The 18,772-nt window shown below is 39.9% G+C and overlaps 1 protein-coding gene across 1 annotated transcript in view; it reads right to left on the bottom strand.

Moving 5' to 3' along the window:
* FAM81B (family with sequence similarity 81 member B) overlaps positions 1 to 17,174 on the bottom strand; it is a 58,185-nt gene extending 41,011 nt beyond the window's left edge. Inside the window, 4 exon segments of the mRNA XM_082381092.1 lie at positions 4,489 to 4,553; positions 7,462 to 7,533; positions 7,535 to 7,572; positions 15,514 to 17,174. Of these exon segments, the coding sequence (XP_082237218.1) occupies positions 4,489 to 4,553; positions 7,462 to 7,533; positions 7,535 to 7,572; positions 15,514 to 15,526 (188 nt within the window). The 5' untranslated portion in view covers positions 15,527 to 17,174.
* Positions 17,175 to 18,772: the final 1,598 nt, after the last annotated feature.

Genomic DNA, 18,772 nt, shown 5'->3' with positions numbered 1-18,772 from the left:
CCCAGTTCCTGTAGCTGTGTCCACCCCCAGCACAGTGAGATGATGCCAGAGAGAGAGTAAAAGACTGCACTGTGGCTGACGGTAGTGCCTCCCAGGCTGCCTACATCCCACAGAGGGAACCCATGGAGGAAGAGCAGATATGGCTGCCTTCACATCTTCCATGCTGCAAGGGATGGATGGGCTGGAGGTGATGATGTCCCAGGCTATATGTGTGTGTGTGTTGAGAAGATAGCTGGCAGGGGGTGTGGATAGCGAGTGGTTAGGAAAATAGGCTTTGGAATAACGTAGACACAGATTTCTGTGTTAGAATCGTGGTCTAATCTTGGTCTAGAATCTTCTGTTAGAATCTTGGTCTAATCTTGGTCTAGAATCTTCTGTGTGACCTTGGGCAAGTATTTGACTTCTCTGTGAACCGCACTGACTTCATCTTTGAATTAGCGACACTCTCCACCTCTTAGGGTTATTGTGAGGATTAAATGAGATGATTAACATGGAGTAGGAGCTGGAAACGTTAACGCTGAATGCGGTCAGTGGGGCTAGAGAACTGTGCAGGGTGAGAGGGGGTCTGCCAGGTAATAAGCAACTTGCTAACAACCCAGAGTGCCCCATGTATCTTTTTTTTATAAGCTATGCAGACTATTTTGAGCTTTCTCACCTGGGAGCTAGCTGCCCTTGAAGATGGATATGATACTGCAAAATAAAACGCAAGAGATCTCCAACCTAACATGACCTATCCCATAAAAAACTCAACCAACAGTGTTTTGTCTTCCTTTCCTGTGTACTCTAATGTGAAATATCTATCTTCATGTAGCAACAAAAGCAATGCATCACAGTATAATAAAATGGCTGCCACGGTCCTAAGAAAAAAACCTTGAAAATGAATACTTCCCAGACCCTGAATGCCCTATTCTACTTACAAGTAGAGATCATTAATAATTTATTATTTTGCCCATTTGACTCACTGATGGTTTTATATATCCAAATTTTACATACCATTCTTTGGCTGTCAGCCAGACCCCCATCTTCCCAAAATGTACTCCTGAAGAGAATTCCTGAGATGTATATTGGCTATAGCCCAGCCTGGACAACTCTTCAGTACAAAACAATTTCATTTTCTTGGCCCAGATAGCATTACAGTTCGGGTTTATACTTCCCTCCTTTTTATTCCAGCCCTCTTTGCCCCTGTGCTGTTTCTGCCTCACCACAGGAGTGTTCCTGCCTCAGAAACTTAGCTTTCCCCTGTATGTCCCCATGGCCCACTTTCTCATCTCCTGGTTTTTGCTCCGATGCTAACTTCTCAATGAACTCTACCCTGGCCAGACCACCTAACAATGTGTATCTCTTCCTCTTACTAGCACAAAACTCCATGAGGACGGGGTCTTTGTTTTGTTCACTGAAAACCCTCCAAGTGCCTAGCGTAGTGCCTGGCATGTAGTAGATTGTCAATAAATATTTGTTAAGTGAATAAATGGTTATAACCAGTTTTTGAAGACCAAAGAATCTAAGGGAGGGAAAAGACCTTAGAAATTATTTGATTCGGTGGTGAGAAACTTTTTTTTTTCAGGAGAGTCAACTGAAGGAAAACAAAAAGTAATTTATGGGCAGTATTTGTTTTCTACACCATATGAAATCCTGTGGGGGAATAACATATGTTCTTAAATCTTAACCACTTACTTTATTACATAAAAGAGTGTTTATGAGTTTAAACTGTGGGCAGAGTTGAGAAATAGAAAGTAGTGGTGGCTCTGATCTGCATTCTGGAAATGAATTCTGGATCTTACCTTGAACAGAGACAGCCCTTGGGACTCAGGCACCTAAAACCCCACCCCATTTTATAGAGGAGGCAGAGATTGCCTGGAGAAGCAAAGACATTTTAGTTTTCTCAAGGTCACATAGCTGATTACAGGCAGGTTCAAGGGTAGACCTAGGTGCCTAGCCTCCATGCCATGCTCCTTCTACCAACAGAAGAAAAAGAAGAAAAAGAAAAAGCCTCTGGTGCTTTTCTGCTTAATTAAGCTTAAGTGAGCATTGACTACACCATCATGAACTCAGTGGACATCTGTTCATTGTGAATCTATAAACACATGTGGAAATCAGAATTATTTACTGCCTTTAATATAATATCACCATAATTGTCCTAGAAATGATTGCAAGCATTCCGCCTGCCCCTGCTGCATGGATTATTAATAAGATCTAACATTTAGCAAGTGTGGGTGTTGCTCCAGCTGCCTGAGGCTGAGAAGGGCCCTGTACATGCTCAGTCCGCCTTTCTTTTTAATGTGCTCATCTCTAGCCAAACCTTGTTCACAGACTAGGCATCATCTCTTTTGTTGCTGAATTTTTACTCTTTTCCATTGTTTTTATTATTTGTTTTTAGTATTGCCTGTAAATATGCCCACATAGATTTATGAGGCAGAACCTCTGAGAATATGTAACATATATTCAGGCTTCTTAATGAATCGATAATGACTTTTACTTGTGTGAGTACTCTGCTTGCATATCAATACATTTGTTGCCACTCAATGCATACTATGACTGTGAGGAAGAAGTTATTTTAAAAATTATTGTTTTTGATGTTTATTTTGTTGGATTCGATATGTCAGTTCAAAATATCTGCACTGATGATTGAAATGCCCAAATGCTATTTTGCTTTTCCAGTTAATCAGCTACCCAGGAGTCTGCTGCTCTAAGCAGAGCCCTAAAGATTCAATTGCTCCCCCATTATTCTCCATTAAATCTGTCAACTACAGTTCCTTAGGAATTGATATTCAATGCATCATGATAGGCTACTGTAGGGGTATCAGAAAGCACTAAGGCCAGAGAGTCCCTGCCTTTAGGGAGTTTGCAGCCTGCTCTGGGAGATTAGAGGAGTGAGACCAAAAGAAAACCAGTCATCTTAGGCAGTACATAGAAAGTTCTTAGATATATGACTTGGACAAAAAGAGAAGGGATGTGGGAGGGATCACAGCAGAAATGAATGTTGGGGTCATCATGCTTTTGCTCTGAATTATAGAACACTTCTTTCCCTTTGTCTTAATTTTAGTTTCTGGAATCCAAGAAATGGCAAAAATTTCCTTGGATTTCGTTTTAAGTTTGTTGCAATCTTCCAGGAATTTTCTCTCATTTCCTATGATGTAAGTCACCAGCCTGAGCTAAATAAATCCACTTGGGCTCATACTGGAATTTGACAGATCAGAAGAACCATTTCTATTTTGTTTGTCATGTGGAGAGTCAGGTGGGCATAGGTCTTTGTGTTCTCCTTGGATGGCAAGGTTAGCCAGTATATCTTTACAATTATTATTTTTGTGCATACCACATTCATTGTCCTTAACTAAGAAAAAATGCCATCTATCCAAATGTCTCATTTCTAAACATTAAAAAAACCTTTCCCCTTGTTTGTTTCCATTCGCTAAATTACAGCCTCATAGTCACATAAGCAAATACAAATCATGGGTAGCATGAAAAGAGGGGCTGAAATACTGTGGTTGAAATTTTTGGAATGGCTTAAATTCAGCTAGCTAAGGAACAGGGAAATTCTTAGCTGTGAACATACTGTAATATTAGTGATTTTTAAAATTTTATCATCTTCATTGTTAAAAGTAAATAAAAAAATGAAAATCCAGTATTTAGATTTTTCTTTTCATGTTGAATCATTTTATTTGTTTGGTCATTTTTTTTCCCTGTGGTCATGATGTATATTTTAGAATCAGAATTATTTTAAAGATACAGTGAGTGGGTCTTAGAGAATTTCTAGTTCAGCCTCTTCATCTGGCAAATGAGAGAACAAGCCCAGAGACATATGGGACTGTGTGAAGTCATGCAGAAAATTACTGGAAAGCCTGAGACTAAATCCCAAGTGCCCTGAGAACATTAATGTGCACATCAGACCAAATCCCCCTCTGACATACTCAAATAGAAACTCAAACTAATATGCCTTGCCCTGTATCCTTTCTTTACAAATTGGAATTCTAGGATCTTTTGGACAACGTGCATGTTATCAATTGTATGCTATATTTCCAAGTCCCTGGAGTTGTCCCTCTTTTGTAGACCTTCCCTGGATGAGCTCCAGGTGTGACACTGTAAATAGCAGAAACAAAAACATTCTGATGATTAGTTTAATATATTTCAAAATTTCCTGAGTTTTTATCATGAAATGTTAACATATTTATTTGGTTTATTTTGAAAGTCACAGTTAACTATATCTGATCTTGTCATATGTCATTCATTGCCTATGTTGTGTTATTTTATTCATAAATCTATAGGAACCTATGGAGGTTATTTAAAGAGGAAACAGTAAAATTGGTTTGTTCTGTTAATCAGAGAGGAATAAGAGAGAGAGGTTCGTCTTCTTGAGATGGTTTAATGCAGTCCTTCTGAAAGCAGAGAACTAGTTTAGATGAACTCAAAGATCTCGTTCAGGCACTTTAATTTCTAACGTAATCATCAAGTATAGTAAATAGTTAAAACTGTTGTAATTCACAGACTTACTTGTCAACATATTCAACTAGATCTGTAGAATTCTTGGTTGACATTTTGGCTGGAGATAATCTTACCTGAAACAAATGTCACGGGTTTAAAATGTATCATTAGCTACTTTACAGGGAAATCTTATCCATCTTATAATGTTTTAACTGAAAACAAAATATGTGCTATAGATCATAGATCACCAGCCCAGTTAATCTTGCACATGCCCCCATTTGTACTGCTCAAGACTAAAATCAAAATCAAGTTCTGGGAAGATTCTAGAGTGTTGCATTTCATAGATTTGGTATCATAGTTAAGAAAAACTTTCAGGAAAAGTCAAAGCCATAGATTATTCGTGGAAAATTTTTTAAATGAAATAACAAATGATTATTGGCTGAGTTACTAAAGATGTCCTCATAGAGTGAATTATTCCTGACATGGTGAATTCTGAGGGGAATCAGCTAATTTTCAAAAACAAAGCCAAAACCTAGAAAACTAGTCTATTCAAATAATTTTGTTTTCTGAGAAATTTGGATGTCAGATTCTTATAGTCAATGAGAAATAAAAGTACAGAGCACAGTTACATACATAACTTCTAGTGTTAAACATAGTTGGCCGTATGAACACAACTAATTCAATAAAATGTTACTAGAAAGTTCTACTTGCATGAAAATTCATAATTTTGTAGCATTTCTAGGAGGAAAGAGGTTACCAAATGTACTCACTATTTTGCTTATGCTGAAAATGTTTTAAACTCTAATGTTCTCTTATTTTTTAAGTTTAAAAAACAAGACAGATTTACCTTCATTTTAATAGCCTCTCACTGAATTCGATTCAGTAGGGAGAGTACGAGTTGTATTCCACCTCAGTTAAAAACTTAAGCAAAATATGTTTCTAGGATATTTTTTCTTGGTTTATGTTATTATATACTAGAATGATGAGCAGAATATGTTAAGACTCACTACAGAAATCATTCCTTTTGCAAATGCCTTAGGAACGACCACATTTTACTTCTTAATTTAGGGCCAAAGAAACTTAATTGGAACGCCTCGCCTCCAATAAAAGTTAAAGAAAAAAAGTAACGCAAGTTTGTTATCAAAGAAGCTAATATAGGACACCTGACAATAATCAGGCTCTCCTGACCAGCCCACTCGGTGGTGGGAATCAGAAAAAGCTTGAGGTTGCTCAGATGGAGCCAGTGGGCCGCTGTAACTGTGCTTTAGATCCTCCCTCCCCAACGCTGAGTGGGGTTTGCAATGGGTCTGATGCTCCGAAGCCAGGTCTTCCCTTAGAGAATGGATTTACTAATACACTGGGCACCCAGGTGTCCACGTTATGGAAACCATCCTAACTCCCTAGAGAATGGGATGGGTCTTCTGCCCTGGTTCCTGTTTTCACTCTGGATTCTGGCTGGAACAGTACTGTGCCCTGGGCTCCTCACCTACTTAATGCCAGCCCTTTCCTTCTCATCTCTCCACTGCTACAGCCTGGCCTGTGGGAGATTGTTTGTGGGCTGGTCCCTGGCCTTGTATGTTTGGCACCTAGTAGTCCTTTGTGAGTACTTGTGGAATGAAAGAGTGTGATGAATACTGTGTCCAAGGGCACTACGTTACTGGGCTATTGTCTTCCTTTCTCCTTCTGAGGTGAAGCAATTGGATATATCTGTTTTATTTATTTATTTATTTATTCATCTGTTTTATTTTTATTTTGTTCATTTTTAAGTCTTATTTGGAAGACTATAAATAGCATCCTCTTAAAAGCACACCTACAACTCACATACGTGTAAAGTAACAAATGTGAAACCTGACAATGCAGGGAAATTTGGAAAAATATAGAAAAAGGAAAAGGTACAGAAGAAAAAATTCTCTTTTAATTCTAGAGCAAAAGCTGTTAACATTATGGCATATTTATTTACTCTTTGTGCAATTTTTTGATGTATCTAAGACTAAATTTTTATATTTTTGCTGACTGAATATGTCAGCTCTTCCATCCCTATTCCTACAGACTAAGCATAATTATATCAAATTTGTTTCACAAACAACTTTGTGATTATTATGGAACATTTTACATGTATTTTCATCTGTTTCATAATAATGCTTTATGGCTTAACGGACTATAAAATACTTTCGCATATATGATGTGATTTCATTCTTGAAACAGCCCTTTAAGGTGGGAATCATTGCCTTTAACTTATGGATAACAATAGTTACCTTAAGTAACTGAAATCTTTATTACAGAAAGAATTTAAGATAATTATTTTTATAGGTGAGGAATCTGAGGATCAGAGAAGGAACTTGCTCAAGATCATATAGACGATGATAATAATCAGACTATGTCCTTCCTACCTGCTAAGTCCTTTATCTTAGTGGCTCATTCAAACTCCACATCTTTATCTGATAGGCCTAATTAGCCCATTTCACCGAAGGAAACAAGAGAGTTTAAGTAATTGTCCAAGTCACATAGCCAATATGTGGTACAGCCAATAGATACCAAAAATCAGTCCTTGACATTGTGCTAGCTTTCCAGTCCTCTTCCCATCACAAGAGGCTGCATCCGCTGGTCAGGTGTTTGAGAATTACAATGCAAAGTCTAAAAACCCTGCTTATTTAAATGTTCTTTTTCATTCATGGGGAAGATATGACAAGTCCATACCAATAAAAATTCTATTTAGCTATTCTCTGTTTTATGTTAGAGGTAATGTCTCCACTTTGAGTTTATCATCTTTCCTTTTAAATCTTCACAAAAATAATTGTCAAATTTTTGTTAATTTTTATCTCCACATATTAAAAGTCAGTGCAATGAATGTATCGACAAATTTTTCTTTGCAGCTTGTGCTGGCATCAGTCACTTTTTCAAAGCAGGACAAACAGGAGATGTGGGAGAGTGAAAAGAAAAGCAACTCTTCCAGGACTCCTTAGATCTCTCTAAGCAACATTAAGCTTTAAAGAAGCTGAGCAAAATATTCTATTTTGAATATGAATATCTAAAAGTACTTGCTTTCTTTTCTTGGTCACTGGCTGAGCCAAGAAGGGGGCCATCAGGTTCATCTGGCTCTTCCGCGGCAGGCAGTCGTGGCGGTAGGGGAGGAACTTTCGTGTACATCTGTATCTAGGCAACCAGAATGCTGAGTCAGATTAGGAACTATGGCAAGTGAATTTTTGCAGTGGTGGCAATTTTCTACTTTTTAAAATTGAGGGCAGTTTCTATACATACAGTGAAATTTAAAGGGAGGCTTCCAATTTCTTTTACACTTCTTCCCTTCCCTCCTCCCCACCCCAGTTCTCTCCCAGGTCCCCATCACACCTACAGAAAGCGCTTATCACCTCAGGTACTGCCATGAGACACTCAGGAAACTGTTAAGATGCACTCATTTAGATCAAGCTCTTCTAAAACAATAGGAAATGATTCCTCACCCTATTGTGCCAAAGCCATCTGAGGATCTTCTTTGGGATTTGCTACCTTGTTTGTATGTAAGAAGAAATACAAGTTACATAGCAAAGTACGAGAAATTAAGAGTCCTTGAGTAATCCATGAGATAAATACCTGAACTCATGATGCCTGATTTCCTGACTTTACTTTTTGTTGATTGGATTTTTTTTGAAAGGGCACAGAGATTTTTAATTTTCTCTCTCAGAAAGCCAAAGTACTAAGGAATCTTGATCGCATCCAGACTAAAGTCTTCATGTTTCTGGGGCATCTTCCTGGGGTGGCCCAGCAACATTGTGACCGCAGGAAGGATCTGTGATGTCAGCGGGGTTGGTTCTCACTCTTTAAGTCGTTGAGTCCCTGGATTTAGGAGCTTCAAGTGTTTTCCTTAACGCTCATTGTTGTAAAATTCACTGGGTCCTTCAACACCTCTTTGTCTCAATGGATGGGAAGTGGTTATTTTTAAACTGATATTTCACACCCTTCCCCTGATCTCACCTTCACAGTTTGGTAAGAGTCCAGTTTCCATCAAATTAAACAAAGAAAATGAGATGCTGCCATACTCTGGAATCTTCCTCCAAGTATACTAGTTAAGGCAGCTAACTTTTCTGGGCCACTAGGGAGAGTATCACAAAGAATGCAGCAGTGACAGGTGGGTGGGTGAACTTGGGCTTTGTAGACAAAATTTTGTTCAGTTATGTGGCTTGTTTCAAAAAGATGTGGATTGTTTTAGCTCTGAAATATTTTCGTGAGTTTTAAAATTAGAATTTGCGTACTTTGCTAATGCCACTTGGCCCTCACATACAGAAACGATGTTATTGGCTGAGTTACTTTTCAAATGATGGTGCTGAGTGTGCTTTGCTCCGAGGACATGCAGGAGATTCAGGATGCTGCATGACAAATTTTGATCCCACAGATAAAAGAACGCATGATTTTTGGCTTCAATGGTGTGTCTTCAAGTGTTAAGCTAAGTCCTTAAAACTTAGAGATATATTTCATGGTCTGCAAACAGTCTAAAACACTCATGACACCACTCTAATTGTCATTTTATAGAGTGCCAAGTGAGACGGACACACCAGTGACTGAGAGCAGGTGGATATGGGTGCTAAGGGAGTTGGTTAGAACCCTGACTTCTCAGCCTACTGGCTATTTACTTTGGTCAAAATTACCTCCCTTCTTCAAGCCTCAGTTTTCTCATCTGTTAGGGGGAGCTAATAATATCGATCTCATAATGTGGTTGAGAGGATTCAATGCAATGATACACTTAAAGTACTCAGCTGAGTGCCAGGCTAGGTATCCACTAAAAGGTAGCTATTATCAGTGATTATATCACAAGGTGGCAATCATCCAAGAAATGGATAGAGCCTGTGTGAGAAAGGAAAACTGGATTTGACCTTGCTAAACAACTTCTTATGATTCTTTCTTTCCTTAACTTGAGCTTCTAATCCATAGGATTTGGCTAGAAAAATGGGCCCCAGTGGAATGAAAGTCTAACTTGTTTGTTCTCTAAATGGCTGCTTGGCTTTTTTTTTTTTTTTAATGTATTTATTTTTATTTATTTTATCTTTGGCTGCGTTGGGTCCTCGTTGCTGCGTGCAGGGTTTCTCTAGTTGCGGTGAGTGGGGGCTACTCTCCGTTGCGGTGCGCGGGCTTCTCATTGCGGTGGCTTCTCTTGTTGCTGAGCACGGACTCTAGGCGTGCAGGCTTCAGTAGTTGCAGCACATGGGCTCAGTAGTTGTGGCGCATGGACTTAGTTGCTTCACAGCATGTGGGATCTTCCCGGGCCAGGGCTCGAACCCGTGTCCCCTGCATTTATTGGCAGGCGGATCCTTAACCACTGCGCCACCAGGGAAACCCCGGCTGCTTGGCCTTAAATAGGACAGTGCACGTAAAATATATGTACCATTGAATTCCCACCTGCCGAATGTGTATGAAAATCCTTCCTGGAAGTCAATGGTCTTCAAAGAGTCCTCCTAATCCAGGGCTACCAAGAGTGTAGCCTAAAGCAAAGAAGCCAGTAATGTTCAATTTCCACCTTAAAAACTTAAAATGACATTATATTCTGATATTATTTTAAATACAGGCATAAAGGAATAATCTTGAGATGGTGGTCACTGAAAGGGGTTTGTTAGTGCTGAGGGTCAGCGGAGACAGAATTGCTGTGTGCTGTTGTGCACTACACAACCCTAGGGGGCGCCATGCACACAATAACAGTGCAGATTTTCATGTTTGTTAGGCCTAACAAAATTTTCAATTTGTTGCCTGAAAAATTTTCAAGTGTAGGTCAAGAAAATATTCTAATAAGGTAAGTATACTTGGCCAGTTTTCTCACAAGTGGAAGAAAAGGAAGGGTCTTGAGAAAGGGGTGCCTATTTCTAACTCACACAAGAGTGTCAATGGGACAGTGGCAGCCCTGACTCTGGGTGTCTGCTGAATGCTGTGTCCTCAGCTAAACTAGCCGCACCAGCGCTGGGCCACAGTAGCCAGTACTCATTGGTAATGTCCTCCTCGACTTCCTTTTCTTTTTATGTCATCTCTCACCTGTTGTCCTAAGTGCCCTAAGGACATCCTTCCTGGAAAGACCTCATTTGAACCTGAGGACCCCTTAGGGCCCTTCACCTTTCCTTGGGCTATTCTAATTTTACCCAGTCTAGTCCTCTAGTAATCTCTGAAGTGTTTAGCACTTGACATTTTAGAAGATATCCTTCATGTTCCATCTCATGGTTCTTATGAGGAAGCCAGTGCAGGTGTGAATATCCTGATTTCACAGGCAAAAATACAAGGAGGTTCAGACGGGTTAAGTGACTTACGTTAAGTGAATGATGAAACTGATTGACCAGACCCCAAGTCTTCTGACCATTCCTTGGGCACCATCCATCCTGGGACGCATTATACTAAATTATGCTAAGGTGTGAGTGTTTACTTCTAGTCTAAAGGGGAGCTCAGTGCTAAGTGGATCCTTAATGCTCCCTGGCAATTATATTTCATTTCCTTAGTCCATCACTCTCCCATTCTCCTAGATTACTCTCATATTTTTTCCTCTGACCTCAAACTGCCATAAGCTCCTGTCTCATCCTCACTCTCAGCTGATGACCTTTTTCTTCTATTTCACCATGAATATAGAAGTAAATAGGAGGGAATTTTGGTAAGCCCACCCAATGCATTTATAGACCTGTGTGCATTTGGGTCCATAAATTCTGACTCCACTCCTCGTTCAATGGATGAACAATCTGTGCCCTCATTCAGGTCCATCCCCCAATTGTCCTGAGTCCCACTTTCTCTCACCTATTCAAGGACCCTTCTTCCCTCTACTAGATCACTCCCATTGGCATTAAACATACCTTTTTTTTTTGGTCTTCCACCCACCTAAAAACACCTAACCTTCATTTGATTCTATATACTCTTCTAGCTACCATTCACTTTTTCCCTTTTCTGCACAGGAAAAGATCCTGAAACGTTGTTTTGCTCTTTCCAATTTCTTTCTTTGCTGTGGTCTGAATTCTGTCCTCCCCCACTCCCCGCCAAATTCATATGTTGAAGCCCTAATCCCAAATGTGACTGTATTTGGAGATAGTGTCTTTAGGATGAAACTAAGGTTAAATGAAGTCATGGGTTGGGGTCCTAATCTGATAGGATTGGTGGCCTTGTAAGAAGAGAAAGTGATCTCAATCTTTTTCTTTCCCTTTCTCTCTCTCTCTCTCTCTGCACACACACACACAATGATGAAAGTGTGAGGACACAGTGAGAATGCAGCTTTCTGCAAGCCAGCAAGAGGGTTCTCACCAGGAACCAAATCTCTTGGCGCCTTGATCTTGGACTTCCCAGCCTCCAGAACTGTGAGAAAGAAACTTCTGTTGTTTAAGCCACACAGCCTATGGTATTCTGTTACAGCAGCGTGAACAGACAAAGACACTCTTGAATCACTAAAATCAGGCTTTCTGTCCCTTGCACCTTCCATTAAAATTGCTCTTGTCAAGGTCCCTGGTGACCTCTCTGTGGCTAAATCCAGGGGTCAATTCTCAGTCCTCATCTCGCCCCATCAGCAGCATTCGACAGAGTTGAGAGCTATCTTCTACTTGAAGCTCACTCTTTACTTGGCTCTCAGGGCTATGAGTCTCCCATGGCTCTGCTATTCCTTTTCAGGGGTTTCCCATTCATCTCTCTGACTCTGAGCAGGTGATCAACCATCTCAGTTTGCTTAGAGCTTTCCTGAAAGTCCCGTGTCCTGGGAGCCCTCAGCCCTGGGCAAAGCAGAACAGTCGGTCACCCTACCTCTGAGGGTTGAAGTGTCCCAGAGCTCAGTCCTTGTACCTCTAGACTCACTACCTTCATGATCTCACCCAACCTCATGGCTATAAGCTGATGATTCCCCCAAATCCCTGTTTCCCCAAACGTGCCCCCTCCGCATCCACGCTTCCCCATTGCAGTAAATGGCAATAGGCTTTCTCCAGTTGCTCAGGCCCCCAAACTTGGAATTCTCCTTCACTCCTCTCTTTCTCTCTTACCCTACCTGTTCATCCCACCTTCAAAATATATCCAGAATGGGTCACTTCTCCCCACCTCCTCTGCTGCCACATTGGTCTAAACTATCACTGTTTCTTCTTGTATTATTGCAGTGGCTTCCTAAAACCAATATCCTTTCCACCAAACTTCCCCCACCTCCCCAACCAATTATTCTCAACAAAATAGCCAGTGACGATGTTGAATTTAAGACTGACCATGGAACTTATCTGCTCAAAATCCTTCAATAGTTTTCCATCTTATAAAGGGCAAAACCTTTCTAATAGCTACAAAACCTTTCTGAGGTCTATAAGATGGGGTCCTTCCATAGCCATCTGACCTCATCTCCTATATCTCTTTCCCTTGTTTACTCTCCTCCAGCCACAAAGGCCACCTTGGTACCCCTTGAACAAGCTCTTGCCTCAGGGCCTTTGATCTTGCTGTTGCTTCTGCTTAAATGCACTTTGCTGGAGAGACCCTCTACTCACTCCCTTGCTTTTTTTCTGGTCTTAATTCAAATATCACTTTCTCGAAGAAGTCTTCCCTATCTAAAACTTATAATTTCCTCTTATGTACACACACTTCCTGTTACTCTTTCCTGCTGTACTCCCCCCCTTAGCATTTATCTATCTAATATGCATTTACTTTTCTTACTAATTGTTTCCCTTGCTAGAATCTAAGTTCCATGGGGCAGAAATATTTATCTCCTTTGTTCATTGCTCTGCCCCGGTGTCTAGAATAGAGTCTGGCACATGGTAAGTGCACAATAAGTATATGTTAAATAAATGAATAAATTAACTCCGTAAAGATGTGTAGACAAAATTCTACAGCGGAGCTCAGAAATACGGGTGACAGTGGGTGAATGTGATGTGAGTTGTGGAGGAGCTGGCATTTCACCTGAGCTTTGCAAAATGTACAGACTGGCGGTCCCTAAAGTCTGAGTGGCAACCGCAGGAGTTTGACTCTTCTCTTGCCCCCCTAACAGGCCTAGAGACACTTCCAGGAGCTCTTACTGCCTAGGACTCTCCTGACACTTGGAGAGAGGAAAGGCCTCTCTCTCTATCATCGAACGTTTCTTGTCCTATTCTCTACCTGTGTTTCAGCCAGTTATCTATCAGAAAGGATCTAATAAATTCAACATGGCCTTCACACCCAACAAGGGACAATATCTTAGTCCAGGCATTTTAAACATTAATGTGTGTAGAACTCGCCTGGAGAGCCTCTTAAACTGTAGACTTCTGGGACCCACCTGCACAAGTTTCAAACAGCTGGTTTTGATCCAGAGATCCAAGGACCACACGCTGAACAACTCAAAGAACGGAATTTCTAATGGTGACATCCCTGCAAACCTACAGGGAACATACTTTTCGTTGGGGGGGCCCCTTGGTGTTCCTAAAATTGCTACTATATTCCTGTAAGCAATCAGCTGTCTGTCTACCCTCCTGTCAGTCTTCCTATGCATCCATCAGCATCTTAGATTCTGTGTCTATGTGGATTTTCCTATACTGTAGTGGTACTGGAGGAGATTTTCCCTTGCAAAACAACTTCCTCGGGTCGTAATTACCATCTGCACCTCCCCCCAAGGCTGAACCACATCCTACCGGGAAGTCTGCCCTCAGGTGCCAATGAGCAATTTGCTGTCATCCCTACCTTGTGTTTATACCTTGCTACTCCTCCTTCCATCTGTCAGCGAGGCTCTCTTTTTCCATTCCTGGTTCCCTGTTACCACTTCTGTCTCCCCCACCTCTGAACAAACAGCTTCTCCCCAGATACCTAATCGTAGCCAAGCTGCTATAGTGAATTTCCACCTCCTTCTGCTGTGTTTCCTGCCTCCGGACTCCTACAGCCCTTTACCGGGCTTCGGCTAATATCAGCCAAATTAATTGACTCACCACATTAAGAAGGGCGACACATTAAAATATAGTAACTTTGGACCTCCCTGGTGGCACAGTGGTTAAGAATCCGCCTGCCAATGCAGGGGACACGGGTTCGAGCCTTGGTCCGGGAAGATCCCACGTGCCGCAGGCAACAAAGCCCGTGCGCTGCAACTACTGAGCCTATGCTCTGGAGCCCGCGAGCCACAACTATTGAGCTCAAGTGCCTAGAGCCCGTGCTCCGCAACAAGAGAAGCCACAGCAGTGAAAAGCCGGTGCTCTGCAACGAGGAGTAGCCCTTGCTCGCTGCAGCTAGAGAAAGCCCGCACCCAGCAACGAAGACCCAGTGCAACCAAAAATAAATAAATAAAAAATAGTTAAAATATAGTAAATTTGATCATTTACAATGAAATAAAATGCCAAAGGAAAAAATACGCCCTGGAGACATGAATTCATCTTTGTATACAGTCTGCCACACATACTCACATGTGCAGAGTCCAGGACAAACAAAACACAGCAACTAAAAAAAAAAACTGCCATGGCTGATAATGACAAAGGTAGGTAAACTAATAATGCGAAGACAATAACAATTCGAGTGGCTAGTTATTATGTTGCCATCCGTTACAGAAACCATGAGTTTTTGTGGAGGCAATAAAAGCTCGTGCTCAAGTTAGTTTACAGAATCTCTATGAGACTGGGAATGGGAATATTTATTCTAGCTGCTCTAGCCCCATGACTTATTTCCCTCATTTCTCTGCAAAAATCTCTTCCGCTGCAAGGAAGTTTCTTGCTCTGCAAGGTGAGTGAGCCTCGTGCCTTCAGCAGCCTGCTCGAGGAGACCTCAGTTCCACATCCCTGAGGGTGTCAGCTCTCCAGGCACAGGTGCTGGTGAGCAGCCATCCCGCTTGCTGCTCTGATGATCTCCAAGAGCCTGTTTTTGCTGTGTAATAAGACCAGTGTCCCCAGCCATCCAGCCTCACACAAGCACCAGCGCTTCAAGGTGAACGGAAATATCTTTTTGAAAAGCATGTAAATAGATTCTAATCCCCAAATCAATGAATGTATTTTTGGCCCTCGACATCCACATGTTTAGCCAAATGGCCCTAGGACAGAATTTAATATTGTATCCGTTTGTCTCATCAGTAGAAAGGGTAATGAAATCCATAAGCGGGAAGTTTTTCCTTGCTCTGGGAATACCTTTATGTCCCACCATTAAAATAGATGAGATTCTGTTCTGTACAAAACTTACCTCTGGGGCTCATTCCTTCAGTATGTACTACAGACCCACATCCTCTTATGGCCAGGATGTGTAATCTTGTAAGTGTTTGGGCATCTTCCCTTTGCCCTTCTTCTAGCTTGGCTAGCTTTTAAAATGAAAGTGAAAATAATTTTGTCCAGCACATTCTTTTCCCTAGAAATTTGTAATCGGCTTTTCATAGTTATAGACATAACTAGACCAAACTGTAACCTAAGAGGATGGGAAAACATTTACTGAGTGCCTACTATGTGCAGGGCACAGGGTAGGTGTATTTATATATTTATAGTTCAGTTAATTCTCACAACAACTAAATGAGTATAGTATCCCATTTTACAGGTACAAGTTGAGGAAGTTTCTCAAAGTCATATTGCAGTGTGGCTGACTAAAGCCTATGCTCTCTCCACATTGCCAAGCTGCTTATCTCTGACGTCTCTATATATCTTCATCCTTTTCTGCTCCCTTCTTCTTTATGGCATCTCTCCTACCTCTTTCTGTTGAATTCATTCAATCATCAATCACTCATTTATTCTCTCAGTCAGTCACAAAAGCATTCAAACGTTTATTGGGTAATTTCTAAGTTCTTTCCTAGACATACAGCAGTGAGTGAAACAGAAAAAAGTCTTCTCTGATGTTATTCTAAAAGGCAATGTACAATAAGTACACAGGCATTTAAGATGAAGTATGGTGAGTGTAATTATAGAGGAAAGCAGAGGTGCTGGACAGCCCAGCAGAACTCTTGTATAGTCATCCCCTCTGAAATTATTATTGAAATAATCATTACACACTTTGATGTGTTTTTAGCCTTTCTTCTATGAACATATACATATATATGTATGTGTGTATATATACATGTGTGTGTGTGTATGTGTACTAAACATGTTATACATATAATTTTATATTGTGACTTTTCCATTTAGTCTTAATGATATGCTATATTTTGACATTTTACCTGTTATTTTTGAAAATAGGATTTCAATAATTGGCTAATCATAATTCTATTTAACTGCTTTTTTATTTTTGGATCTTTAGATTGTGGCCAACTTGTTTTGGTAATAGTAATAATACTGTGATAATATTTTACACAGAATCATTTCATATACCCTCTGATCGTTCTCTAAGGAAATGATGGATCAAAGGGTAGGAATATTTGTGAGAATCTTGATACACATTGCCAAACTGCCCTGAAAAAAATTATATTTTTGCAAGGCAAATTGAAAATATGTAACTAGAGACATAAAATTTCTATACCCAAATGTAGAATTTGTACATCTTAAAATATATTCCAGGGAACTATCCCAAAATACAGAAAAAGACATACAAACACATTCACCATAGTGTTAAAATAAGTAAAAATTGGTGTTTGTCTTAATTGTCCAAGACTAGGGAAATACTAAGAGTAATATTCTGTAGGGCTTAATTATGACAACCATTAAAAAATAGTGTTTATTAATGATTACTTATATGTAAAATGTATATATTACAATGGTAAGTAGAAAACTGAGATACAAAATGTTATATACAGTTTGATTTCAACTACGTTAAGAAAAATTCCGAAAGGAATTTTATCAAAGCTTTAATGGGTTTGGGGAGGTAGGATTATGAATAATTTGTTTTCCTTCTTTCTAGTTTACTGTATTTTTATTAATATGAATTGCTTCTATATTTTAAAAACGACTAAGACAACTCTTCCTTTGTTGTGCAATTATGTTTTTTTCCCCCAGATTTCCTTACCAACGTCAGTATGGGGACAAAATTTCAGCCATATTTTCATTTTCTAATGGCGTGCACCAGTTTTAACGTTTTGTTAAGAAGTCATACTTAGAAATCACAAGTTTCCTGGCTGCAGGCTGCTTTGAAGTGAGCAGGCTGAAAATGCCTGCTAATTCCAGATGCTTTCACAGATTCCACCCGACAGAGATGGGGATGGGGTGTAAGATGAGGAATTCTGGTTGCGTTCCTGACTTGCTCAATTCCCGCATCTCTTAGAAAGCAGCAGCAGCAGCAGCAGGGAAGGTTCCTGTCTGATCTGCTATTGATCCTGACGGAAGCAGGCAGGGAAGCACTTTGAGAGCAGAATATTCAGCTTCAGGCTGAGAAAGCACTTTTCACTCCAGATCTCAGACTCGATTTCCATCAGTCAATAATTGTTTTAGACTTTAGTTTGTGTTTATTTTTTAAGATGGAAGAGAGCATTATTTGATCTGACATAAAATAAGAAATGTCTTGAAGAGGATTCACTAGGAGACATTTAACATTTTTCTAAGAATTGAGGTGTCTCTGTGGTTATTTCTTATATTTTAAATTCAATATCCATACATATACATATACACTTTTACAACATAAATGCATATACCCGACATGTTTTTCAAGTGAAGTCTTTTTTTCTTTCTATTTTTACTTCCTCCTTCCCTCAACCCTCTCACCCATGTTAACTACCTACCATGTAGCCTTTGTAGGAGATCTTTGTATCTTCAGAATATGTCAAGTAGATTAAAACATCTCTTTCTTACTCAGATTTTTGGGGGAATGTTAAACTTCAAATGTTAGCCAGGTTTGAGAGCTCTGTGACTCTCATTAGTAGCTAGTCTGTGCTAAAACTATACTTAGAGAAGTGTTATCTGATTTTATGTTAAGAATCGAAGATTTGAATGTTGTTTTTGGCAAGTGAACAGATTCTTTTTTATGCTACCTCAACTTTAAAATGTTCAAATAAATGTTCTATGACTTAAGAAATAAAAAAATACTTCCAGTGGGCATTTACAGGGAAGGGCACCAGGGAAATTTCTGGAATGATAGAAATCGTCTATGTCTTGACTGTGTTGATTACCTAGGTGTATAGCATCCATCCAACTGTACTGAATTATATGCTTAAAATGGGTGCATTTTTTATTAAGCTATACTTGACATACATTATTAGTTTCAAGTACGCAATATAGTGATTCTATATTTTTATACATTATGAAATAGTCACCAGAGTAAGTCCAGTTACCATCTGCCACCATACAAAGTTGTTACAATATTATTGACTATATTCTAAAATGGATGCACTTTATAGTAGGTGAACTATATACAAATAATGTTTATAAGACAAAAGCACTTCTGTTTATCTAAACTCTGAGTTTTTAAAATTTGCCACGAAGACATTGTTGCTTACCACTACAGGCCTCACCCCTCTCCCACCTGTGATGATATGTGGATTTCAGATGATTTATTCTATGGGGCCATTTATGGACTGGGAAGTGATGGAGAG

This window comes from Balaenoptera borealis, assembly GCF_965194805.1.
Source record: "Balaenoptera borealis genome assembly, chromosome: 2".
Lineage (NCBI taxonomy): Eukaryota > Metazoa > Chordata > Mammalia > Artiodactyla > Balaenopteridae > Balaenoptera > Balaenoptera borealis.
Note: the sequence above shows the minus strand (reverse complement) of the source record. Positions and strands in the feature narration are given on the sequence as shown.